The sequence below is a fragment of the Carica papaya genome, chromosome 8 (genome assembly GCF_054855325.1).
Source record: "Carica papaya isolate Zhongbai chromosome 8, ASM5485532v1, whole genome shotgun sequence".
NCBI lineage: Eukaryota > Viridiplantae > Streptophyta > Magnoliopsida > Brassicales > Caricaceae > Carica > Carica papaya.
In genome coordinates, this window is record NC_142316.1 from 30,798,592 (window position 1) to 30,825,544 (window position 26,953).

The 26,953-nt window shown below is 32.7% G+C and overlaps 3 protein-coding genes across 9 annotated transcripts; 1 reads left to right on the forward strand and 2 right to left on the reverse strand.

Moving 5' to 3' along the window:
- Positions 1-794: 794 nt before the first annotated feature.
- LOC110822884 (Cysteine proteinases superfamily protein) lies at positions 795-5,408 on the reverse strand. Of its 2 annotated transcripts, none has more exons than XM_088209394.1 (10): positions 4,948-5,408; positions 4,691-4,851; positions 3,419-3,492; positions 3,097-3,151; positions 2,898-2,972; positions 2,696-2,769; positions 2,557-2,605; positions 1,898-1,982; positions 1,230-1,286; positions 795-1,049 (listed from the first exon to the last, which is right to left on the reverse strand). In XM_088209394.1, the coding sequence occupies exons 1-10, from the start codon at positions 5,270-5,272 to the stop codon at positions 994-996; spliced, it is 1,011 nt and encodes a 336-aa protein (XP_088065520.1). In that variant the 5' UTR covers positions 5,273-5,408; the 3' UTR covers positions 795-993. The 2 variants fall into 2 exon arrangements, with proteins under 2 accessions (XP_088065520.1, XP_088065518.1); XM_088209392.1 differs by having other exon boundaries at positions 4,691-4,860.
- Positions 5,409-8,875: 3,467 nt separating this feature from the next.
- On the reverse strand, positions 8,876-13,642 carry LOC110822738 (serine/threonine-protein kinase PCRK1-like). 6 transcript variants are annotated; one of them, XM_088209296.1, is made up of 6 exons: positions 13,372-13,390; positions 12,200-12,289; positions 11,875-12,110; positions 10,943-11,203; positions 10,717-10,839; positions 8,876-9,788 (listed from the first exon to the last, which is right to left on the reverse strand). In XM_088209296.1, exons 2-6 carry the CDS (start codon positions 12,216-12,218, stop codon positions 9,276-9,278), a joined length of 1,152 nt encoding a protein of 383 aa, XP_088065422.1. In that variant the 5' UTR covers positions 12,219-12,289; positions 13,372-13,390; the 3' UTR covers positions 8,876-9,275. The 6 variants fall into 6 exon arrangements, with proteins under 6 accessions (XP_088065422.1, XP_021908614.1, XP_088065421.1 ...); XM_022052922.2 differs by lacking the exon at positions 13,372-13,390 and adding an exon at positions 13,012-13,328; XM_088209295.1 differs by having other exon boundaries at positions 11,875-12,289; positions 13,372-13,642.
- A 1,796-nt stretch (positions 13,643-15,438) lies between these two features.
- On the forward strand, positions 15,439-26,904 carry NAP12 (non-intrinsic ABC protein 12). The gene is made up of 14 exons (XM_088209609.1): positions 15,439-16,138; positions 16,224-16,300; positions 16,910-17,185; positions 17,944-18,007; positions 18,111-18,257; positions 18,443-18,477; positions 18,974-19,047; positions 19,442-20,370; positions 21,619-21,915; positions 23,308-23,793; positions 24,950-25,098; positions 25,362-25,651; positions 25,746-25,879; positions 26,451-26,904. Exons 1-14 carry the CDS (start codon positions 15,900-15,902, stop codon positions 26,605-26,607), a joined length of 3,354 nt encoding a protein of 1,117 aa, XP_088065735.1. The 5' UTR covers positions 15,439-15,899; the 3' UTR covers positions 26,608-26,904.
- Positions 26,905-26,953: the final 49 nt, after the last annotated feature.

A 26,953-nucleotide genomic window follows, 5' to 3' on the forward strand; every position in this document is an offset into this window, starting at 1 on the left:
TGAAGAGGATGACGAAATGTAAATTGCTCGCAGAAACTCAAATGTAGTTTTCACTCTCTTTTTTCATGGCTTGCTTTCTGTGGACCATGAAACAGTGACTTTTAAGTTTTAAAAAGCAAGAACAAACAGGACCCACCATTGATGCATCTCCATGAAAAGGTGATAAATCTGTTGAGGCCAAAAAACTTGTTGCCTTTTTTTTGTCTGATTAAAAAAAAAAAAAAAAAATTGAAGCTGCTTTCAACATTAAAACTCAAAAGGTTCCAACAACAGAGCGCTTTATCAAAGGGGGAAAAATTTTCAGGAAATTTGCGCGGTTAAGCATGGTTGAATTCAGAAATTTATTGAAGATGAAGCTTTCTGTATTTTGCCCAAATTCTCATTTCATCGTTCCATAATTTACAATTAATTTTATATTAGTTTAAGTGATAAATAATAATATAATTTTAACTCAAAGCTATTTCTAATTCCAAAATATCTACCTAAAAAATAAAATATCTGTTCTACCGATAGAACATTACTGTAAGAATGTGATGAAAACAAAATAAGAACTGAACGGACAGATCACGAGATTTTTACTAATTCTTGCCTATTTTCACACAGCATAAGGCATGAAACTTGTCATTGATCCAGACACTAAATCACCAGATTTTCCACTGCGTTACACTACAACAAGTGCAATAAAGTAGAGAAATGACAATGTCAATGACAATACTGTTTAATTACATTCATGTATTAACTAACTATAAGGAAGCAGATCATTAACCTTATGGTATAACAGTAAGATGACAGAATGAGAAGAAAATAATGACTATATATCAGAGGATTTTTTTAAATAAACTAGTAACTGAAATGTTGTAGGCTCGTAAAAAAAATTGAATATAAGAACGCAGGGTGTTCTTTTCACCACATTCACATCTTGTTATATACAAGTAAATCAGCTAGCAGCAGCAGCAAGAAGAGGGAGGAGTATCCAGCCAGAGATGTCAGGTTCTAATTCCCAAAAATCCACCATTTCTTTTTCTTTGTTAAATCACTTGAGGGGATATCTGAACCACACAATAAACTATTAGATCAAAGCCATCTTGAAAAAGTAGTGAAAAATATGACTACAGCTCTATTGAATGTTAGTGTTTCATTTGCATTTACTAAGACTCTACCAACATTTTGCAAAGTAAAATTTTGCAATGAAAGAAAGAAAAAGAGAAGTAGAAGATGGTTCTTGTTACCTCCTTGAAAATAGATAGAATTGTAGTGCACCTCAGCCCAAAAACTCAAGAAAATAACTGCAATGAATAGATTATAAGCTTAAAAAATGATGACATAATGTGATACCCAAACAATTAAAGTTTAACTTTCTTCTTCAACAAAAAAAAAAAATGTACAAGCCAGGGAAAAGTGTAATCCACATATATGATTTACAATTGAATCCATTGAGAGTGGAAAAGTGAAGATTCCAGAACAAGTAGCAACTATTAAAATAATCATGCCGCAAAGTTGTTTCTAACAAGTATAAATCTTTTATATTGCTTGTCATTATAAGGGAAGAGAAATCTTTTAAAACAAATTAAAAGACAACATAAAATTCTGGATACACAAACATGCAAAGATTATTAGGAGCTATAAACTATCAGCAGAAAGGATTGATATTTAACTGAATCGCCGAAATTACTTTGCTAATTAGAAAAACCAATTAAAAAACTGAATAAGTCAAATCTATATAACCAACATTCTTCATCCTTCACAGGAAAAAAAGTAGTAATGCAAGATCAAGAAGCTATCCAAAAAACAGAAAAGCTAAAAGTCCTTCATTTACCTTTATCAAGAAGGGGGAAAAGAGCTAACATAGAGAAAAGCAGAATAAAGTCTTAGTTCTTAAAATAAAGAACTGTCTTACCTCCTTTCGACTTCTTGACATTAGGAAGAATTTCAATGTAATAGGTGTCCTTAAATGAAGTCATAACTACTATTTTCACACCATACTGCAAGAGAATAGTCGCAAGTGAGCCATTGACAAAATTGCTTCCAAAAAGTTCAAGATCATATTGATCACACAAAAACATTTCATACATCTCAAAATTCTACTTCTAAATGCCAATAAGAAAGTTGTGCACCTTTTAGGCTGTGACATAAATTGCTTTTCACATAATAATAATTAATTGACAAACAAGTTCCCAACTCACCTATGAGAGAAATTATGATGTCCAAGAGATATATGCTGATGTTGCGTCTTCTTTCACTATTAATGTTAAACTCATTTTATCTGACCCATAAATTGCATTTGTCACCTCAATATTTTGTTAAATTATAAAAGAAGGGGATACTACATCAGCTTATACTTGTTACATAAAATAATTTCTTTATTGTGGTATACAAGCAAAAAATCAGGAGATACTCTTTGTTGTGGTATACAAGCAAAAAATCAGAAGATACATATCAACGAATTAACATTTACACTGCCTTTCAACTTTCAACACCATAATACAACAAACAAGAAAAATAAAGCTCAACAGTATTGGATAAAAAAAGAGGATATTGTTCATATGTGATCCATACCGAATCTGCAGCAGCTTGCAATGTTACATGATCCCCCCACTCACCGTTCCTGTTTCCATTCATAAAGAGATCAACATGGTTACTTCTCTCGCAAATATTTTAAAGGGAAATGAGAAAAATGATGTGATTCAGAAAATACTTGGACATCATCTTCAAATAGTCAGCATAATCCATGGGAACGTATTCTTTGTATATGTCAGGATGAGACTTAAGCTGATGACAAGAAACCATTGTAGCAAAGAAATCAAAATCGTAACCATATAATAAGAATATAACCAAACAAACACAATAAACTTCTAAGCTAGAACTGAAACTAGTAGACCATATCTAAGAGAATGGACCTGATTTACAACTTTTCTTCTGACAAGTTTGTGATGCTCAGGAGTGCTGTACAACTGATCTGATAATGCGCGGAACTGGGAAAATGATGGTTATTAAGTGAGTCAATAATGATCCACAATGAAAAAGCAATCCCTGGTGTCGATGTGTGCTTGAGATAAGATGCATAAACATAAAGATGACAGGGAATAAACAGAATACCTGACAGTTGCCATCTCCTTGTACTTTGTTCTCAACAAAACCATATAACTGTAACCTGGACAAAAAAATCCAGCATAAAAAATAAAGGTAATTCAGTAGTATCTTCACGTTGAAAACTGAAGTATAGTGTCTTGTAAATGAAGCATCCAATAGCTTGCCAAATAGTAACAATTACTGATTTTTATTATATATGCATCCTATCTGACCAGAGAATACAAACATATCTCCATATAAAACTATTTGAAGATTTGTCTTCTTGTTCATAATGGAAGACATTTAGCTCCTTCAAAGGAATTTAAGAAAAGACTATAAAAAATATTACCGGTTCAACAGCCTCTCGTGATCTGACATTGCTTCATCAGTTGAAGGTATTTCCCCATTAATTCTCGGAATATGCTGCACATGTATAATAACAATTAAATGAGCCATTCGTGGAAGTCAGTGATATGGGATAAGAACAAAACTTAATGAGACAACCTTTTCTCCATTTATCTCTTTTTTTCCAATATGTACAGCCAGAAATAATAACACAGAATGTATGCATGAAGTTAGAACCAAAACACCATAGCTTTAACAATCATTTACATTCACACCATTTTCAAGCTGTTGTGGGCCTAGGGGTACCATGGTTCTAAACGCCATGGCTTCAACATCCGTATGCAGTCACACTACTTTCAGGCTGTGGTGGACCTAGGGGCACCATCATAATTATTAATATATGCTCCCTCTTAATAAAAAAGCCTTACAAATAATATTAATATATATATCAATCAATGACAAAAAGGAACCATACATTTTACAACTTCTTACTAAAATCTAGCATACTCTCCTGAATAATCAGGTCTGTGTTTATAACATTTCATGATTATGCATGCATGCAAACCACTCAAATAGTAAAGTTTGCACAGAACATGTCAATTATTAATAGTTATATGTTCATAGAACAATAGATATGACAATGAGGGAATAGAATGAAAGTGAACAAAAAGAAACATGCACCAACAAGTAAAGCTTGATGCTTTCAGTTCCTATGTTCAAAAATAAATTTGCTAGTTCAAGTTTCTTAGTTTCTTAGGATCACCCAGTTATGATGATCGTATTTTTCATTTTCCCAATACAAATCTATTGGTTTATTTTTACAGATATAGAGATTGCATTAAAATTCTATTCAAGCTCAATTAAAGTGCAAGTTTCCTAATTTTTCAAAAAGACCCAGTTACAATGCTCGTGCTTTTCATTTTCCCAATATTAATCTATTGGTTTATTCATATGGAAATAGAGAATGCATTAAAGTTCTATCCAAGCTCAATTAAGTGAATTTTCTTAGATTGTCTCATTATTCAAATATTTCATCCAAAAATGGAAAAGGGTTACGAAAACTAAAGGACAAAGTAGTACATAAGAAATTCATATATTCATATATTTATATATGGTGATTACACCAAATAGTTTTTTTTTTTTTTTAAGAGAAGAAATATTATTAAGGAAGAGAAAGAATCGAATACAAAAGTGGAGCGTAAGTTATCCTGATTATGCCAAATAGTAAATTAGGGACACTGCTGGCAATTGAAAAAAAAAAGGAAAGAAAACTTACAGGAATTGGAACCATTTGATTCAATCTCTTGCCCACTTCACCATCTAGTACATCTTCATCAGTCAGCTCCAAAGGATAAGAACTCTCTTCTGAGTCACTGGGGCTAGAGCATGAGCTGGAGGGCACGGAATATTCATAGCCATCCTGGCCATGTTCATGGCCTGTCCATTCTACAAATTATCAGGATGAAAAATATATACATAAATGAGTAACATATACAAGAATTAAAACAACGAGTTGAAGTATTTTGTGATCACCTGAATAATAGTTCTCTGTTGGCTGATCATGCCAATGGTTCGTGTTAGTGGATGCTTGTAGATACTCTTCTCCAGTGTATGAATTTTGAGAGTTTTCAGTAATTTCTAACTGTGAAAACTCTTCTTGAAGAGTCCGTGCTATAATCTCATCATTTTCTACATGAGTACACTCTGCATCGTCGTAACCTCTGTAACGCTGTCCATGGTAGATGTCATTAGCATCATGCTGTATTATCTCAAGATTCGACCCAGAAGGAAAGCAAGGATCATAACCAAGAAACCACTGAAGAAAATCTGAATTATTATCTTGCCCGTACATGACCATTTGTTCAAAGAAGATATTCCCAAGAACAAACAAGAACCACCCTAATGTCAACAAAGTTGGTATCTGCAATCTGTAAACAGTATAAAATTAGGTTTGAGAATCAACTGCTGAAAAGCCTGACATATCCACCTCCACTTTCCTCCTGCACATGAATAGCAATTAAAATGGTAAGCTCCAAATTTAGAAACTCTAACTAAGCAGGTATTGTGAACCAACCCCAAAAAATATTAAGGTGAATGTGCAAAGTGAAAGTGGTTAAAACATGAAAATATGATAGATTCTAAGCATTAAAGTCAATATTATATGAGGGAAAGAATAAGATAGCTAGTAGGAATTGAACCAAATGGAAAGCATTTTCTTAGGCCCGTATAAATATACTTAAATAGCAAAAGAGAATCCCAGAGAAGAAATTTTGAACAATCCACGATTTTTCCTTTCACGTCCAAGTTTCAAAAACTGAAGGATGCTAACAATCAAGTGGGTTGAATAGCTGAGAGGCCCGAGTTTGAATTCATTAAGAGTATTTTTTAGATAAATCTGTGTTTTTCTAATAAAACAAATCGATAGTATTATATATAATAGGAATGCATTAAATATCTCATAACACATATTAACAACAAAATGAACACAAGTATAAATATTTGCAAGTATAAAAACAAGATTAATATGTTAAATATAATAAAACCCACTACCAAGCTTTTGAGTTACAAGTTTGTAGAATTTTATTTATCTCATTAAAATAAACGTGCTTAGGAACAAGCTCGAATTCTATTTGAACACAAACAAACCAAATTCCCAGTCAAACAATAATTGAATGAAGAGTGATCATGAACAGGTTTGACTCGGTGCTAACACTATCCGAAACAAATACCTTGTTTATAAACTCTGATAATTACATTTAATTATTAAAATCAGGTTTTCTATGGGAGACCGTGAAGACCTACCGCATATACTGCCCTCTGTTAGAGCACAACACCTATAGGTGTTACAACGAGAGCAAATATTCACCTAAAACTAATAGATAAAGCTATAAATTTGGCCCCATCAATACCAGATCATTGATAATAACACGACAGACGATATAAAAAGCACAAACTAAAGCTCCGATCAAACAATACGCCATCTTCAATCAAACACAAGAACATACAGTAAGTCCGTGCCTACTTCAGCATTAAGAAACCCAGAATACTTGTTTTTTTTCCTAATTACGAATTTCACAATATTTGATTCATCAGACATGGCAAAGACATACCCAAAGTATCGAAATAAACCAATATTTCACCTGCTATGTCACCTAATTTTGGCAATAAGAAAGTAAATCGAAAAGCAAGAAGTTACAAAATTCCATTTTATTACTCACCTGATCACGTACTATTTGCTGCTGAAAGATCGAATATGAAAACGAAAATTTTAGAGCAATTTTTTACAAAAGCAAATAGAAGCAAGGACAATAAATGGAATACACGAGTGAAGAAGATAACGATTGAGCAGCGACGAAAAATTTGAAGAAAATTGCGAGGCGCATTTCACGCATTTATATACGGTTGCCAGCCCGGTAAAGGTCGAGCAGTTCAATTTACAGAGAATGCATTGAGGCCGTTACATCTGGAGTCGGACGGTCACGATTGGGCTTTCGCCCAAGCGGCCATTCTTGAATCTTGAACGGTTAATTCCATTCTCTGGAGCTCTTTTTTCAAATTAATTAATTGATTAATTAAGGTGTTGTACGGGAACATTTGACTTGTTTGACTGTATGATAAATGGACGGCTACGATTGGTTCGGGGCCATGGATCAGGTTATCTCGCGGCTGTGGTTGTGTAATCGTAACAGGCTCGCACCTTCACTGGCTAACCAAGTGACCTTACAGAATTAATGCCTTCTCCTCATACCTTAGGGTTACGATTTATTTTTTAAATTAATTATTATTTTCTGTGAATAAAATAATTAATTTCATATTTCCTCATGACACATGAGGTGGGATTCAAGTAATTGCTACGCATGCCGTTTAGTTCGAAGTCGAAGTCGCAGTCGCAGTTCCATATGCGCAGCTTCATTTGTTATTTTAATTCAGTAAATAAATTAATTATTTGTTTGTTCATTTTTTAGAAATAAAATTTATTTATACCAAACAATAGTCTTTCTGATTTTTGAAATTACACTTTTAATTTTTTTTAATAAAAATTTTACTGTTATTTTAATAATTTTCCTTCTATGTTTGTAAAAGATCCAAACTGAAATTACTAAACAATATCAAATATTTTTTTAAAAAAAATATATTAAAATAAAATATTAGATTGATAAATTATTTAGCAAAATTTAAAAATAAAATAAATAATCAATTATATGAATTAAAAGAAGGTAACATAATTATGGATATGTAAATTACATGATAACATGTTGTAACATGGTTATATTATTTTGAGTTTCATTAACTATATGGTTTTAAAAATTAAAAAATAAATAAATAAATAAAATCAAAGATCATAAATATACACCCAAATAAAAAAGTGCTATTCTCATTCTCTCCCTTTTCCTACTCTTTTATCTTTCTTCTTTATTAGATTTTGGCTACGTCTAATATTTTTCTAGGTTTAATCTTTACTTTATAATCAACTCACAGGTTGCTTAGAGGGGGAAAAAAAAAAATTTAATTTCCTAATTAAATTAATTTATAAATGAATTTAAAAATATTTTATCTCTAAGTAAGACAAAAAAAGTTCATAATTATCTTTTTATAAAAGAAATAAACAGAAATAGAACTTAATTATTTGCCAAAATTAATTCACATTTATTGCAATTATAAATGTTAAGAATATATAATTTAGATACGATAACTTTATTGATAATTTTAATTCAGATAATATGTATTTAAAAATATTGTATAAATTTTATACAAAATAATTTAGAATTACAAAAAATAAATAAATAAATCGTAAATCTCAATATTTAATTAAGAGATATAGAAAACAAATAATAATAATAATGGTGGGGGTTATAAAATAATAATATGTGGCGAATAAATGGGCCCTGCGGCTCGTGTGATGTTTCTGATAGCACCGGCAGTCGTATAATAATATGATGATGGTGACGGGAGATTTAAGGTGATGAACGCTACGTAATATCAAATTGCACGCTAAGTGCCACGTCGTATGAAAATGAAATGTTGCTATTTATTTGAGTTAAATACGAACGTGTTTATTATTATATTACGAATAAAAATTTAATTTAATTTTTTTAACTTCAAAAAACAAATTACAATAAAAAAATAATATTATTGTAATGTGCTTTTTTTTTTTTTGAAAAAAAAAATAAATTTTAATAATAAAATAAGTTAACAAACATCCCATAAAAGTAAAATTAAAGCTATTATTTTTCAAATGAAAACGTTTAAGTAAAATCAAATTTAATTAATTTTAGATTAGTTCTTGCCTGCTCTGGGTTCGCCCTTATTTTAAGCAGTGTTTTAAGCTCGCAAGTCAATGTTTTCCACAATACATGCAAAAAGTTGAAAATAGTTAGGAGAGTTTGTTTTCTTCTTAGTTGGAAAAAGCTCGCAGATCACTATCAATTACGTATCTTCATCAATAAAAATGGAGAAATGATTCAGCAATCAAAATTCAATTACTTCAGTTTAGAAGTTTACAGAGGCGTTTCAACTAAATGTAAAATTAGGGAAGAAAATCCCTTAATACAAAACATGATTTAGTAATAATGATTGTCAAAGGGCACAGTTTACTGACTCGACAACAAAACTCTCAGGTCTTATATATCCTTCTCTTTGATCCAACCAAAAAGAAAAATAGACATCTCTCGATCCCAATGCGAACCGGGTCTAGTTTCTATCTTTTAACCTAGTTTAAGGCTTTGTACAGCAAATTCACAATGAAGGCTTTCATATCAACTACTAGGAAGACATGGTTAATCTCAGTTTGTATACTGTATCATACAAGAAGTTCCTGCAGTTTCCGCTCATTCTAGTGATATTTCGTTGTGAAGTTCAAATCAACATGTCCTTACAAGCTTTGATCTCCACATTTTTGCAAGCCAACCACTTTCCCCACTTCTGTCGTCTAAATTCCTTCTCTTGTTTTTAGTTTCGGTGTCCTCAGCAGCTTCCCTCGATGGCACATTCCTCACCGGAAGTTGAGGACCTACTCCTTTTGATGCCTCAACAATTCGAGCCACCATTTCCAACACCTCGCTCATCTTTGGGCGTGACTTGGGATTTCTGACTAAGCATCTGTTGGCTACGGTTGCAAGCTTTTGGGCTGACTTCAGAGGGTATCTTCCTTCAAGCTTTGGATCCAAGATTAGTCGAAATCTCTTCACATCAGATAGATATGGCTTTACCCAATCTAAGAGTTGCTGCTCACTCTTAGGACGATTTCGATCTAGAGGGCGCCTCCCAGTGATAAGTTCATAAAGGAAGACACCGTAGCTCCATACATCGGTCTTGGATGTCAGACGACCAGTCTGAACATATTCAGGAGCTGCATATCCCAAGGTTCCAACAACCTGATAAACATGAATGGTTAGACATATTAAATTTAAATGAACAGGAGTAGCTGCCTTATGCTTCACCAAACATGTGTGGAGAAAAGGTGAAGTGGTTAAGAAAAGATGTAAAGAAATAATACGTTAAATCATCTTGCATCTCATCATATTGACTTTTGTTAACCTTTTTGCTTTTGTCAAATAAAGGGTGAGGTTGGACTCTTACTGTACCAGTCATTTGTTTCACACATGATTTGATGCACAAGGGAAAAGTTCAAACCTTTTAGTAGTAGTAGGGTGAATAAGGCGCAGACAAAAATGATGATTAATAGAATCAACATTATCAAAATCATTATAGGGTGAAATATCTTTCGTTATAACCAATAAGATTATAAGTTATCATTTATTATGCATAATGAAATTAGTATTACTAAAACTATAAGCTTAAAATCATCTTTTATTGAAAAACTACATATATATGTATATATATTAGATTATTTTTCAAAATCAAGCAGAAGCAATTGCTCACACTTGGTCATATGAGAAGCCACCCCTGTTGACGACAGAAGACCACCTCTATAATAATGTAGTATATTACACAAGAATTATTTGCAAAATTCATTACTAACTACAAAAATATGCAAAAAAAAAAAAACTAATCCAAATACCATCAAATTTCCAACTTTGAACAACAAATAAAAGTCGAATCACACACAGACAGTACATATATATTTATAGAAATGAACAAATCTCTAGAACAATTTTGTACCCAGTATTCATAAAGTGAACGGTTGTAAGGGACTCTCAAAAACTCACATGGAAAAGTTTAGGATAACCAAATGATCTTGCATATATTCCAAAGATATGGTTAAGCTAAATGAAATAGGGTTAGGGGGAAAAGATATTGCAAAACAATTAGTCTTTAATAGATCATAATGCATGAATTTACCGCTGTTGAGACATGAGTTGACCCTTCTTGAGGGCCCAATCTAGCCAATCCAAAATCTGATAGCTTTGCATTCCATTCCTCATCAAGAAGAATATTCGATGATTTGAAATCTCTGAAAATTATCTACACAGAAAGAAGGGTAGAACTCAATGCAACCTTAATAGCTTGGGAGAGATGCCAACAGCAAAAAGGAAAACATTTTAGATGGGAAATCCATAGCAAATACCTGAAAATCCATTTCTTCATGCAAGTATGCTAATCCCCTAGCTGCATCTTGGGCTATTCTCAATCTCATAGCCCATGGAAGAGTTGTCTCTGAACGAGGGGATAAATGGTCCTCCACGCTTCTGTTAGGCATATATTCATATACAAGAAGTCTTTGCATTCCTCTTTCATCATCCTCAGCACAGTAACCCACTAGTTTAACAAGGTTTGGATGTTCAACCACCCCAAGAACATCTACTTCTGTCACCCATTCTTTGTGACCCTGCCAACCAAAGGGTGGAATCCAATGCCTAGAAATGAGATAAGCAGAAGAGCCATGCCGTAAACCAAAAAGAGCATCCCACATCCAAAATAAGCATATAAATAATTAACCAAACATAAAACACGGGCAATTTGGCCATATGCAGGAAAGAACATATTCAAGAAGGCTATAAGTATGACGTAACGATAGTGTATATGCACATCAACTGCTTGTCCAAAATTTGCAAGTAATGAAAATGACTTTATTTCCATCCTGAATCTTCATAGGAAGAGCCTGACAAATTTATCATATGCTGTGTTTTCTGAGTTAGAATGCAAAACATCGTCTATAGCCAATAGAATTAACTCACAAAAATAGACATGCATGTGGCTAGTCATTGAAGTGGAAAGAAAGTTCTTTGGTCTATTTCATTCAATTATCATTCAGTTCCTCGAACCAAGTGGAGTATGAATGATATGACATTAGATACAAAGTCATCTTATATAAACATCTGATCTTGATGAGACAATCTTTTGCCTAAAAGACACCATAAGACCTGTTGTACCTGGATTAAAACCTTTAGGATAGTCTATATTTCCAAAACTAGATTCCCTAAGACCACAACAACTGAACATCTACCTAGGACATAATTTTATCCATGAAATAAGAAAAGTATATCAAAGAAGTCTTACCTGCAACCCTCTTTTCCCAAGTTGTTTCACGGCAACTTCAATTTTTTGAGATGGATCTTCTAAACTCTTAATAGACCCCCTAAAGACACACCCAAACCCGCCTTCTCCAAGCATCACAGAGCGGCTAAAATTCTTGGTGGCTGACTTGAGCTCTGAAACAGTAAACACTCGGAGATTACTAGTTCTTTGGGACATATTAGGGAATGAATTCCGCTCCATTGACTCTGTGCTGGTTCCTGAGACATCCCGAGAATTTAATTCAGACCCAGATCTCCCTACTTCTCGGTCAGTGAACAATGAACTGGCAGATTGTAGGGAAACTGACTTTGGGGTCTTTGGTTCATCTTTCTTGTCTCCAATGGAGAAACGGAAACACTTCATAGCCCGCGACAAATTAACTCTCACTAATTCTCAGCTGCAGATTCAGATGCAAACAAGAAGGAAGACTAATAAAACAAAGGAGAAAGACACAGCATCCAAATATTCAACCATGGAAATAATATTAAACATCCATATAGGAGAAAGTCCATGGAATGTCATAACAAACAACCCAGATGAGGAGTATTTATACTGGGAAGAATCATAGTTTTAGAAGAAAAGCAATAGATATTGGCAAGCTGACAACTGAGAGAACCCAAGAATTAAAGCTCTTCTATACGTAAGGAGGATTTTATGATATCAAAAAATAATTAAAGATTCTCAATCAGCACGGTCAAACACAAAACTTTTAAATAGAAATTGTAAAATTTCTCCTTCGTCACATTCGCCAAATTAGCTGATAAATAATTTGGTAATAATTAACATTTCCTAGTTCTAAATTAATCAGAACAGCGACTGGGACCTATAAATAAATGCCACAAAGCTTTAGCGAATAAGCCCGCCAAAAGATTAATCTCGTCGATTTTGTTCTTTCCAGAATTCTACTTCTCGTAAAACCCAATTCACAAATACAGATTTTGCGCAACAATAATCGATAAGAAGATTCAACCCAAGTACAAAAATTAATACCATACTTGCATCTTGCAGAAATCTTCATCCAGATGATTGTAAATTAAGCCATATTAAACTAAAGAAAAATAAATAATCGAAAAGGGCTTCAGACAAAGCAATCAATTATAGCTAAGCTGGTAAACTCACCTCAAATCTTCGCAAGTTGGGTATTCAGAAATTTGGCTTGAAAGCTCAGCAAAAGATTCTAATTTTAAGGAATTTGAGAGGTGGCCGTTCAATAAATTTGCCCCAAAGGACGAAGACTGAACGAAAAAGAGAAAAAGCAATAAAGTCTACACACGGCAACTGGCACTCGAAGTCAGCAGACCAACCAAAAACGAAGACCCAATAATTTTTTTTTTTTAAAAATCCACATTTTCTTACAGTAGTCCCTCGGATTATAACCAGAATATTTTTCACCATAGCAACAACATATCCACACACATTTTTTTAAACACAACACACACACACACATATAGAAGAACGAAGAATAATGTATATGAATACCGTCAAATGAGACAAAGTTCCAGTGTCTCGCAGACTAATCATTTGATAAAGACCCGTGATTTTGGATTGAAAGAAGAGTTGAAATCCTTAGTTGTAAGTGGGGACAGCGACAGAGCAAAAGATAGAAGAAAAGTCTTTGTTTCGTGAGGCATACGATGGAATTTGAATCAACCACCCACTGAAAGTCAAATCAGGTCTTTTCTCATCGGAGGAACTTTTAGAATGATTAAAGAAACTTATCCGGGCTTTGGTGTCTTTTAGACTTTTACTGCGCTGGATTTATGATCCTGTTTCTTTCTTGGTTTCCCGAAGAATTTTGCAGGAAGATGATGCTACATATCTTATGAATGTGACCTCAACATTACTTCATCCGGTTCGAGTTACAGTTTGACCACGTCGTTTGACTTCTATTATTACTTTTTAAATTCACCATTTATGGTATAATACAACGCTTAGTAATTACTTTACATAACACTGTTAATTCTTTAGTTACATTTTGTACGTATTTATATGTATGAAAATATTGATTTAAATTTAGTTAAATAAATTAAATTTGAAATATTATTTTTTTAAAAGTATTAATAGCTTAACGTGAAATAAAAAAAAAAAATTAAACCAAATTTAAAAAAAAAAAAAAAATACCATAAAAAATCGTAGATAATTAAGGTTGAAAAAGAAAACTAAACTAAAAATTAGAGAAAATCCCATTTCAATTGGACATGATTACTTAATTTGTAAAATTATATTTTATACATATTTGTTAATAAGCCAATAACTTTTTTGTTTTGCCTAATGTTTATAAATTATTGCGGATTTAAAAAATTATTAAATTTAATTTAAATTTTAACTAAATATATTGTACATGAAAATGCAAGAGAAATATGATAGACATTTAATAAAAGTGATATTTTAACTTCAACCTAATTATTTTTGGGATATATTTTTTTTATATAAAATAATTAAAATTTTACAAATTGAATGATAATATAATAAATTTGAATTAAAATCAACTTAATTGCTTTTAACAAAATTAAATTTTCTTACATATAAATTAAGCTAAGAGAAAACATATTAAAAATTTATTTGATTCTTTTGTCAATTTTGAATTTTAGTTTAAGTTTAATAGAAGTTTTGTATTTTTTAAGGCTTTTTTTCCATATATTTTTATCAAAATAATTCATTAAAAATTTATGTTTTAAACTAATTTTATCAATTTATTAATTAAATTATAATAAAAATAACTGTATAAGAATTATCAAATTACTTATAATTTAATTAAAAGACTAAAAATAATGGTTCACACAAATGTATTTGACCAAAATGGTAAAAGTATTTTTAGTTATTTTTAAATAAAATTGTTGTTTTAAATACTTAATTATGTTGTATGAATTTGTAGCTTGTGTAAAAAATAAGTGAGCTTTTATTTTAATTTCTAAGTCAGACATCAAAATTAAGAATATATCGATTAAAATTATAATGATATTAATCGATAAAATTTTAAAAATAAATTATTATTCTACTTCGATAGTGAAAATATTCATTTTGGAACATATTATATGATTATATCTTCTATTTTTTTTTTAATTTTCTACTTCTTGAATCATCAACATAAAGATTATCATCACAAATTATATAAATATAAAAAATATACGAATATAAATAAATTTAATTATCGATGTAAAGTATATGTGATTCATATAACATGGATAATAAATTGAAGAAGAAAGTAAAATGATATCATTGAAATTTGTACTGAAGACATGCATATATATACATATATATAAAAGTTAGATAGTGAAAGATGACATTAACTAAAATATATTTGTTAAAAATTCATTATTATATTAAAACTAAAACACTAAAGTTAGAATTAATTAAATTATAATTATAATTTATCAACTTATTAAAGTGGTACTTCTCCTTTTATTTTTTCGTAATCATTACTTACATATATATTGTGTATATATATATATATATGCATATCAATATAGTGACTCGTTAGTTACATACAAATACTTCGTTATAGTTATTTAACGTGACATGCAGGCTCAAAAACATATAGTACCAGTAGGTTGTCCTTCAATGTAGCCGCTCATTGCTCCTCGCCATTTAATTTCTTTCTTCCCAAAAGCCATGATCTCTTTTCATGCCATCCCCAAATATTCATTCAACTCTCTTTCATCAAATTTTCTTCCAGTTTCTCGAGAAAATCTGATTGGTTGTTGTCTCCGCAACGCCTTGTCTGACTTTCTCAATCCGTTTTCTTTGCCAGTTTTTTTTGTTTTTGTTTTCATTTCTCTTTTGCCAGTTGATGAAGGCTCGTTACTTTGTTTTCCCAGTAGGGAAAAAAGGCTTGAGATATAAATACCAAGGTGCATTGTTAGTGATGTTGCCATGGTTGATCCCCTTTGGACTTGTCCAAAACTGGGTTCCCACAGTTCAAGTTTTCTGTTGCGGGTGTTTTTAGTTAAATTCTTGGATGGTTTTCCTCGATTTTGGTATTTGGGGAGCTTCAAGAGATATTAGAAATGAGTAGACTGAAGATTATAGTTCATGCTTGTCGTGTGCCTCTGTTTTTCTTGTTTTTTGTTGTTGCCTTAAGTGTATTGCCTTTTACACTGTGTGTGGATGGGAATGATTACAGTCAAACGGGTAACCCAGCAGCAATTCCTCTTGTCACCGGGCTTATCTATAGCCGGCTTTCAAATCTCAGTACAATATTAGCAGATGATATTGTTAAAAATCTGGGATACTGTATAAAGGATGTGTGAGTGTTTGTCAGGTTTTCATCTTTTCTTTTTGCTTTATGCTGTATGTTCTTTTGATTTTAGCATGTGTGTTTGTCTTTGCAGGAAGAAAGATTGGGATGGAGCATTCGATTTCACAGGAAAATTGGATTTCTTGAGTAATTGTATCAAAAAGACTAAAGGTTTGGAACTTTAACCAATTTGAACCGATATTAGTTTTATTTGTAAAGATGTTACACTATTGGTGTCCTTGTAGAATATCTTTTGCTTAAGCATTTTTTGATAGATGAGCTATATTATCTTTTTCATAGATGATCCTAGGGCAGTATCAAGTTTAAAAGGGGAAAATGAAAATTAAATTAGAGAATTTCCGAATAGTTGGTTAGAATTTGTCAAGAAAGGCACTCCACCATGAAATTCAAGTATTCATGGAAGGCACTTCATTTGATCATGATTCTCGTCTGGTCTAGTTAGTATTGCAGGAGTGATAATTCAGATACTAAACCTGTCTTTCTTACAAGTTCGCTGATGGCACATGATGCTTGAAGCATGGTTTTCTAATTCTTCATTTTACATCCTAACTACCAGGAGGATTAGAAGATGATGCAGTGTAGCCAGATCCAAAATGGGAAACTGGAGCATAATGGCTGTAAATTTTGTAGATAATTCTTGTTCAGTTTTGTTGGGACTCAATTATAGTTCAGTTTCCTTTCATTCAGAAGTTCATCAAGGGGACAAGTGGCTATAATTCGTATCTCTTACCTAGTTCTTGTTTATGAATTTGATTGCAGGAGATCTCACACTACGACTATGTACAGCAGCAGAAATAAAATTTTACTTCAATAGCTTTATCAAAAGGGACGGAGTAACTATCAGTCATGTAAGACCTAACAAGAACTGTAATTTGACAAATTGGGTTGCTGGATGCGAGCCAGGATGGGGTTGTAGTGCTGACCAGAAACAACATGTTGAACTTAAGAATGCAAAAGACTTGCCTTTAAGGACACGTGATTGTCAACCTTGTTGCGAGGGGTTCTTCTGTCCTCAGGGTCTTACTTGCATGATACGTAAGTATACTTACCATAAAAGTTATCACTAATGCTTGTTTTTCTCAAGATATTGTTACTCCCACTGTTCTCAAGACATTTCACTCCTATTCTCTCACTTTTGAACCATATTTTTAGAATGATAAATTTAATACATGGTTCCTTGTTAGATTTAAAATATATCAAAACATCAAACTACTTTAAGTAGATATGTATAGCTTACATGATTTAAATTTTAATTAGTACGTGATACGCAAAAAGAAAAAAGAGTAATACATGATACCAAAATAGCCAAAAAAAAAAAAGAAACAAGTAATGTCTGGAGAATTACCATGGATGAGAGGAATGAGGAAACATTGTATTGTTTAGTCCAAGGTAGGTGAAAATAGAGCTGGAATTCTATTCTTTTTTAGGTGGACAATAAATTCTAAGGGGAGCAAGCTATATGGTTTTATTTGAAAATGGGGAACAACGCATTTGTAATTTCAGCACAAGATGATTTGTTGGAAGTTTCAGCATAGAACTGACTGCGTTCACCTGAACTCTCAACCACAAGCATGATTTGTTGGAAGTTTCAGCACAAGAATTGCTCTTTCATTAATGCTGATTTGTTAGTACTGACTGAAATGCATGTAAAATTGCGACTAATTTTCAATGCGATTTCCTTTTTTCCCTTCTTGTCTGTAGTAAAAGAATCACTGGAAATAGTTGAAAGCTTATAGAATAATCTTATCGATGGAGACATTAACACCTTGTTTTCTCATATTCATGCAATGAAGCTTGCCCATTAGGTGCTTACTGTCCACTTGCAAAGCTCAATAAAACAACAGGAATATGTCACCCGTAAGTTCACATCCCAGTCTCTGTTCTTCTTGTCTTGCTCTCTATCAATTCTTTTGTATGAGGTTTTCCATATAATAATTTATCTATGAACACATTTCTACAGATACAATTACCAAATTCCTCCTGGACAGCCAGATCATACTTGTGGTACTGCCGATAGTTGGGCTGATGTTGAAAGTACTAGCGACATATTCTGTTTACCAGGGTCATACTGTCCAACAACCATACGTGAAGTTCCTTGCAGTAGTGGGTATTGATTTTTATCTCAAAGCTCGTAACCTTAACTCTTTTCTAAGATATTATGTTTTCTTGGACTCTGAATTACTGTGAGAAATTTGTTTTATTGGTCTTGGTTCATCTTTTGGTGAAATAGGCCTGCTATTCAATTCTCAGCATCTATTTTCATTAACATGATTTTTTTGGGTGCAATTTCAGACATTACTGCAGGACGGGTTCTACTTCTCAAAGCCGTAAGTTACAGTCATTTTGCAAGTTAATTTGTGTTCTGCTACTTCAGATTTAAATTAGCACAAAAATTCATATCCTAACTTATTTGATTTCAAATGACATTTTAATAATATATGCAACTTTAAAGAGCTAGTGAAAATGAGCATAAAACTTTATGAGATTCACATAACTAGGATATCTTGTCTACTTTACTCAAATGTCTCAAGGAAGCCTACTTAGGTTTCAGAATCTCAACTCTTCTTGGCTGGACTTGTACTCAAATATATAGGTTGTATGAATGGTTGTTTAGTTAGTTACATGAACCATACTCTCTATTCGGAATTCCTATTAACTAGTCCTTAGGCAGTTAGGCCTTATATATGATTTCTTTTCCATGCCCTATGATTTCTTTTCCATGACTATCTTCACTTTGTTAAATAGCATGAATTTTAGTTAATTTTAGTTATGTTAGTTATTTGGAAAATGGTTGACTGATAGATTTTAATAACCATATTGCAGGATGCCTCAAGTTGAGTACCTGCAATGCCAAGAGTGCGAACCAAAATATTCATGCTTATGGGATTATTCTTATTGTGAGTGGTTACCATCTACTACCAGCTAAAACATTTGACATGTTGATATGTTTCTGTAGCTTCTTGTTAATGAGTGACAGAAACCATTACTAGCATTGCTTTTCTACTTTTTCAACCTCTTTGCTTTAGTTGCTTTTGATCAAAGCATGCAACACTTACATTGTAATTAACTTATTCCTTTATACTAATGAGAAGTAACTCTTGTATAACCGTTCCTCAATATGTTTTCTGCTACAAATTTCTCAGAAGTTTTAGAACAAGTATTACAGAATGGAGCTCTTAGTAATTCAAATTTCTCTTTTGAATGTAAAAATAAAAAACGAAGTTTAGACTATTAACCAGGAACTTCAAACGTCAGCCAGATGAATTTGATATTTCTATATTGCCAATGTAGGCAGCATTGAGTACTCTGATGATCATTATTTATAACTGCTCTGATCAAGCTCTTTCTACTCGAGAAAGAAAACAAGCCAAATCCAGAGAAGCTGCAGCAAGGCATGCCCGAGAAACTGCACAAGCACGTGAAAGATGGAAAGCTGCAAAAGATGTTGCGAAGATTCGTAAAGTAGGGTTGCAAGAACAGATAACAAGAACGTTTTCTCGCAAAAAATCCACAATGCAATCAGAGCCGCTTAAGACTTCTAATCAAACTAAAACTGGCTCCGAGGATACTTTGCTGCCGCCTCTTGCTCCAGGTACTTCAAGTATCCCTGACAAACCACTGGGAGCTACAAAAGACAAAAAAAAGGAGGGAGGCAGCCTAACAAAGATGATGCAAGCCCTCGAGGATAATCCAAATAGTCATGAAGGCTTTCACATGGAGATTGGGGATAAGAATATAAAGAAGCAAGCGCCAAAGGGTAAGCAGTTGCATACACACAGTCAAATTTTTAAGTATGCATATGGTCAAATTGAAAAGGAGAAAGCCATGCAGCAGCAGAATAAGAACCTTACCTTCTCTGGGGTAATCTCAATGGCTACTGACAGTGAAATCAGGACCAGGCCAGTTATTGAAGTTGCTTTTAAAGATTTAACCCTCACTTTGAAAGGCAAGAACAAACATCTGCTCAGGTGTGTCACTGGGAAAATCATGCCTGGTCGAGTTTCTGCTGTCATGGGCCCATCTGGTGCTGGGAAAACGACATTTTTATCTGCTTTGGCAGGAAAAGCTACTGGATGTACAAGTACTGGTTTAATTCTTATAAATGGAAAAAATGAATCAATACACTCATACAAGAAAATTATTGGTTTTGTGCCACAAGATGATATAGTGCATGGAAACTTGACGGTAGAGGAGAATCTCCGGTTCAGCGCAAGGTGCAGGTAAACTATATCTAGATTTCATGCAAGTTAAATGTTCTGCAACAACATCACTGTTCATATTAGATGAGGATATATCTTTATTCAAGTTATTCTTAATATCAACCTGGTCTCTTGGAAATCCTTGTTATCACTTATAAGCCAAAAAACTTGACTCTTGTTGCTTTCACTAGGAACTACATATTTCTACTCAATTGATTTTATTCACTTTAAAAGTAAGCATAGCTAGACCAAGTGAAGAATTTATATTAAATGAAAAGACTTGAGTGCATAAACTTCTACCAAATCATGCCTGTGTGGCTGTGTATATTTGCTTTCACAAAGTTATGTTTGAATCATGATCCTGTCAATTTTACCATCAATCTACATTTTGTAATTAATGAAACGTAATTAGAATAATCTTGTAGGATTATGGTAAAAGATAATAGTTGCCTTAGAAAGTTGTATATCTAATAAGTTACATGCAGAATGACATAGTCAATTTCAGATATTAAACTCAAAAGGCAATTCCTGGATCCTTGATAAACTGTTTAACAGTCTGATAATCAAAGTGATATTACTTGGTGTTGATTATTTGAACAGGAATAATTTAACTAATTGTATGCTGCTCTTGAAATTTTCAATTTTTTAGTCTCCATGAATGCTGAGCATCTGGGGCCTTAAAATTTTGACATAACAAGGATATTTTTACTGTTCCAGGCTCAACTTTTTTTTCTGGAAAAGAAAGAACTCTTATTCATTTTTCTCAAGCTAGCTGAGTAGTTGGCACACCCTCGTTTAATTTAAAGACATCTCATACACAATCTTGATGTTCCCTGATGAAGAAAGAAATTGATTAAGTGCTCTATTATCTTACAACGCACACTACTGATCTTCATTATTGCTGGAGAAAATCAAATGTGTCTCATGGCATTGTGTATGTTTGATATTACTTTGATTTTGGCTATCAGCTATTACCCATTCTTCAAAAGTATAATGCATTTAATTGTCAGTTTCTTGTTCTCTGCTATGTACAATCTACTTGATCTGACAAGAGTGTTACATGTTAGCTATTACCCTTCTGACTAAAAAATCTCCCCACCCCCAGCTATGTTTTTTGCACTTTCTTCAAATATTTGTTGTTTGTCCCATTTAGTAGCCTCAACCTGCTTATAAATTCTGCATGACTGCATCTATATTTATTTTTATATATTTATTTTCTATCAGTTCCAATTCTAATAGTTATTTTGTATTGGATTTCGTAAACTGGAGACTATCTGCTGACATGCCTAAAGCTGATAAAGTTCTGGTTATTGAAAGAGTAATTGAGTGCTTGGGGCTACAGGCAGTGAGGGATTCCCTTGTTGGCACAGTTGAAAGAAGAGGAATTTCTGGAGGCCAGAAGAAACGTGTAAATGTTGGACTAGAAATGGTCATGGAACCATCACTCTTGATCTTGGATGAACCAACATCTGGTTTAGACAGTGCATCTTCCCAGTTACTTCTTAGAGCACTTCGAAGGGAAGCTCTTGAAGGAGTAAACATCTGCATGGTTCTTCACCAACCAAGGTATGCCTTCTCAGTTTCTCTCAAGAAGTACTAGCTGACAATTTTTCTTAACAGAGAAATGATACCTTAAGACAAAAAAATGATAAACCGTCCTCCCTTATAGACGTTGCAAATAGTGGCTTGGGATGTCACGTGTTGATGGATTACTCAAGGACAAAATATAATATATAGCGAACACTCTTAAAAGATCATAAAAAATGACGTAGAATACTTTATTAGAACAATTAGACTGTATTATATATTATATGGTAAATTATCAAATTAGTTTTAAAAGTTTGACACTTGTTACAATTTTGATTTCTAATGTTTTTTATTACAATTTAAAATTTTATAGTCATGTTTGGACACTTTAAGAAATATGTGAAAAAAATAATATTGAATAATTAATTAAATTAATAAATTAATAACAATAGAAAATAAATCTAACATTTTATTGACTTATTAGTTTAATTAATTAGTCAAAATCAGTTTTTTAAGTTATTTTTTGAAGTATCTAAAGATAGTTTAACAATTTTAACTTTTTTTGTTATAAAATAAAAGAAAATTAGGTGTTTGAAATAAAAAAAAAAAAAATTACGGACTAAATCATAAAAAAAGGACCAAACTGAAATAAATGTCAAACTTCAATATGATAATTTTTCCAATGTTGTATTAACTGTATTATCTTATGTACTTATCAGAGAGAAGTATGAGGAAGGAAGAAGCTTATTAGTTAAATGAGTTCTGCATATCTTGCATTTTAAAGTTACATCCCTTTCTTGATTTTAGGTCAGCACATCAGAGAGCTTCATGAATTGTAAAAGAAGCAGATGGGAAAGAGAGAGAAAAACAGATAGAAGCACTACAGTTAATATGACTGATTCAAGATCTGTGGTACTAACTCATGCATAGCATGTAGAATTCAATGGAAATGATATTATTCAATTCCTTTGAATTAAATATTTTAGAAAAGAACAAATAAACTTCCTTTTGATTGAATGATTGTGAAAGGGAAATGCTTAATTGATCTTTTGCGTCTTGTTTCTCTCGGTATAGATTCATTGTTCAAGTTACAGTCTCATTTAATTTTACAAAATTCCTTGCTTTGCCAATTTAGGTTCTTTCATTTACACTCTGTTAGTGGTAAAATAGTTGTAACCGATTCCTTCTGGTGGACAAGTTAATTCTTCTTGGCAGTAAAACATATGAAGAGAGTAAAGATTTAGATAAAAAAATTCTTTTTTCCCCAAATGAAACAGAACATGATGGTAGCCAATTTAAGTGCATATCGACACTATAATGTTGGTAGCCTTGAGTGACGGAGCAAAATATCTTTCAATGATATGTATGTTATACTTTTTAAGTGTTCATTATATGTTTTCTCAAAGGTAATAATTAACTTCCTTGATCCAGCTATACCTTATACAAGATGTTTGATGACTTGATACTACTAGCAAAAGGTGGTCTTACCGTGTATCATGGGTCTGTGAAGAAAGTCGAAGAATACTTTGCTGGCCTTGGAATTACAGTACCTGAGCGTGTTAATCCTCCAGATCACTACATTGACATCCTGGAAGGAATTGTTAAGCCAAGTGGAGGTCTGTCAACTCAACAACTTCCTGTTAGATGGATGTTGCATAATGGATACCCTGTACCACATGATATGCTGCAGTATTGTGATGGAATTGCTACATCCTCCACCCGGTCAAATACAAATGATGCAACAAATCCTAGTACGGGAGCTATGGGACAGTCATTTGGTGCAGATTTATGGGCGGATGTCAAGTGTAATGTTGAGTTAAAGCGAGATCACATAAAGCATAACTTCGTAAAATCTGCGGATTTATCCAATCGAAGAACTCCAGGTTTTGCCCGTCAGTACAGATATTTTCTTGGAAGGTACAATGGCAAGAGCTCTTTCCTATTTCATAGCAGTGTTAAATTGAAGCTTATCTATTTATTGGAGATTATTAAAAGCAAATGAACCAATACTTGGTAAAACAAGTAAGTGTAACTATATCATGTAGGAAAAAAAGAACTTAAAAATAAAAATTAGATAAACATTATTAAAAAACAAATTAATAGATCTCCTATCTCAATTATCAAAAAGATATTTCAGAATTTGAATAATCAACATGATTAGTTTTCTTAATAACTAAATCAGGTAACTTATTTATAGGTACCAAACACATTAAAAACAGAAAATTTAATAAATTAAAAAATAAGTTAAATAGAAAAAACTAAGGAAATAGGAAATAAATCTTCCTATATTCCTTTATTATAATACTTTCTAAAAAGGTAGAAAGAAAATTAAATTTCATATTCCTTTTAGTTGATTTTCAAAAATGTTTTATACCCTTTTATTAATTTTGCCTCATATTTTTATTATTGAAGTATATCCATTTTAGGAGCTTTATAATTTGCATCATTCTCCCCCACTTGGTGAAAACTTGACTTTTGAGTTTCGAAAGGTGAAGCAAAATTAATAAAAGAGTATAAAACATTTTCAACCTGTTGAAATCTTCGACCTCGGTCAATACTAGAAATCTTCCACCTCTATAGCTACAGGTTTCTTGTTTTTAATCCTCATCTATTTATGTGTTAATGCATAATCCTTTCTTTTTCTATTCCTTTTTGAATCTTCAAGTTTCTCATTCTATGAGCACTAATAAGTCTTGCATTTATTTTCAACCGTATCTGTTAGAGGATATAAAGACAATGTTGGAAACCGCTCGTTTCTGTACCCAGCTTTATATGTATGCTCTGTATATGCTTTCCAGGTCCTTTCTGGATATCTTTCTAGTTGCCAACATTACGAGATGCAACATTATCTCTCTAGTTTCATAGGCTATGTTCAGCAGAATTTTGATAACACTTAACCAGTTAATGTTCTTCAAGTATAGTATGAGAAGAATATATATTAGTTAAACTGGTCTTTCTGAGTATCAAAACTTGAAATATATTTGGAGTTGGTGAACTTGGTTTCTTTCAGTGGAAACTACAATTAACTTTTGTATTTGCACAAAATGACTATTCTTGGAAAAAACTGTTGCAGGGTTGGGAAGCAGCGATTGCGAGAAGCTAGAGTTCAAGTACTCGATTATTTGATTCTATTAGTTGCAGGAGCATGCTTAGGAACTCTTGCTAAAGTAAGCGATGAGACAATTGGGTCCCTTGGCTACACTTACACAGTCATTGCTGTTTGTAAGTTGAACTGCACAAACTCAGTAAATATGTTAGTTCTGTGTTAAACTTGCTTTCTGTTACCATGGCTAATGGGACTGAATGGTGTTACTTTGCCTCTCATAAGCCTCCAAAAACGTTTCATAAATTTTCAACCTCTATAAATAAGTATTTTTGTAAAACTGATGAGATTATGCTAGACTTCTTATATGTATCCTCTGTATTAAATGTTTTGATTCTCTGTGTCCTTTCTCTTTTTATCTAAATAAACTGTGACTTTGCAGCACTACTATGCAAGATTGGAGCGTTAAGGTCATTTTCTCTGGACAAACTACACTACTGGAGAGAAAGTGCCGCTGGTATCAGCAGTTCAGCTTATTTTCTATCCAAAGATACACTCGACCACTTCAATACACTTGTCAAACCTCTGTTCTATATGTCCATGTTCTATTTCTTCAACAACCCTCGATCATCCTTCCTAGACAACTATCTTGTTTTGCTTTGCCTTGTGTACTGTGTGACAGGCGTAGCCTATATATTTGCCATCTGGCTTGACCCTAGTCCTGCACAACTGGTATGCCCTTGAAGATATAAATAACACATCATACACATCGACTATTTCTTCAATAATTTCCTCACTGACGAGATACCTTAATTTTGTCACGCAGTGGTCGGTGCTTTTACCAGTTGTTTTGACTCTCATTGCAATCCAGGACAAAGATAACGGAATTACAAACTTTTTGGGAAACTTTTGCTACACCAAGTGGGCTCTAGAAGCCTTTATCATTGCGAATGCTCAGAGGTCAGTACCTAGTTCGATTACTTTTCTACTTGAAAAATGAATCTAGAGAATACATAGATACTATGTTAGCAAAGATCTAACCTATGCTGTTGTGTGATACACGCACCATTGTAAAGAGATATTAAAAAGAAAGAAGAACAAAAGAATGAATCAAACAAAAAGGTATTCTAACTCAGAGTCCTGTAAAACCAGGTTTTAAAATGAATATAACATGACCGAAAATTAGTCTGCTTGGCACAGAATGCTGTAAAGTACTTGTGGAGATAACCATGCATTTGTGCATGTGCATGGAATAAGAGTTGAGTACTAAGTTTGCACAAGATACTTCCTTATCTGATGGTCCTGTTGCATTATAAATGATGCCAAGACATTAAACTTAACCAGCAATTAAACTTTATGCTGCATCTGGTTTATCACAGAAGCTGAACCATAGTCCAGGTTTTGTTCCAGGTTAAGGAGGTGAAGCTATTTGATCTCAGAAAATCCTTAAATGTCTGAGGAAAAAAGAATGCTATTATGACAGCATGATCTACTCACAATTGATATAACTATTTTTTGTTATATTCTCTAGGTATTCTGGAGTATGGTTGATAACACGTTGTAGTTCATTGATGCAAAGTGGCTATGATCTTGATGATTGGCACCTTTGTCTGTTCGTCCTCGTGCTTTTTGGCATAATTAGTCGTTTTGTAGCTTTCTTCTGTATGGTTACTTTACAAAAGAAGTGAGTTAGGAAGTTCCGTGATTTTAGAATTATTGAGAAGCAGAGATTACTAAATACTCTTGTAACATAGTAGCCCAACAAGGGACCATACAACTACTCAGGAGTGATAGAATGGTGTTTGTTAACATGAACTAATGCCCTAACCATTTTAAGTAGTCATGTAGAGCAGGTTTTGTGGATCCAATTAGGCTCTTACTGTCAATACCTTTGTACACGTATGTTTATCTTCAAAATGTAATAGATCAGTGACAAATTTTGCTTCCTATAGGGAAAAAAGATTCTTGTGCTCTCCTTTATATTATATTGTTGTTTCTTTTCTGAACTGCTAATTTCTACGCCATTATTCAAGA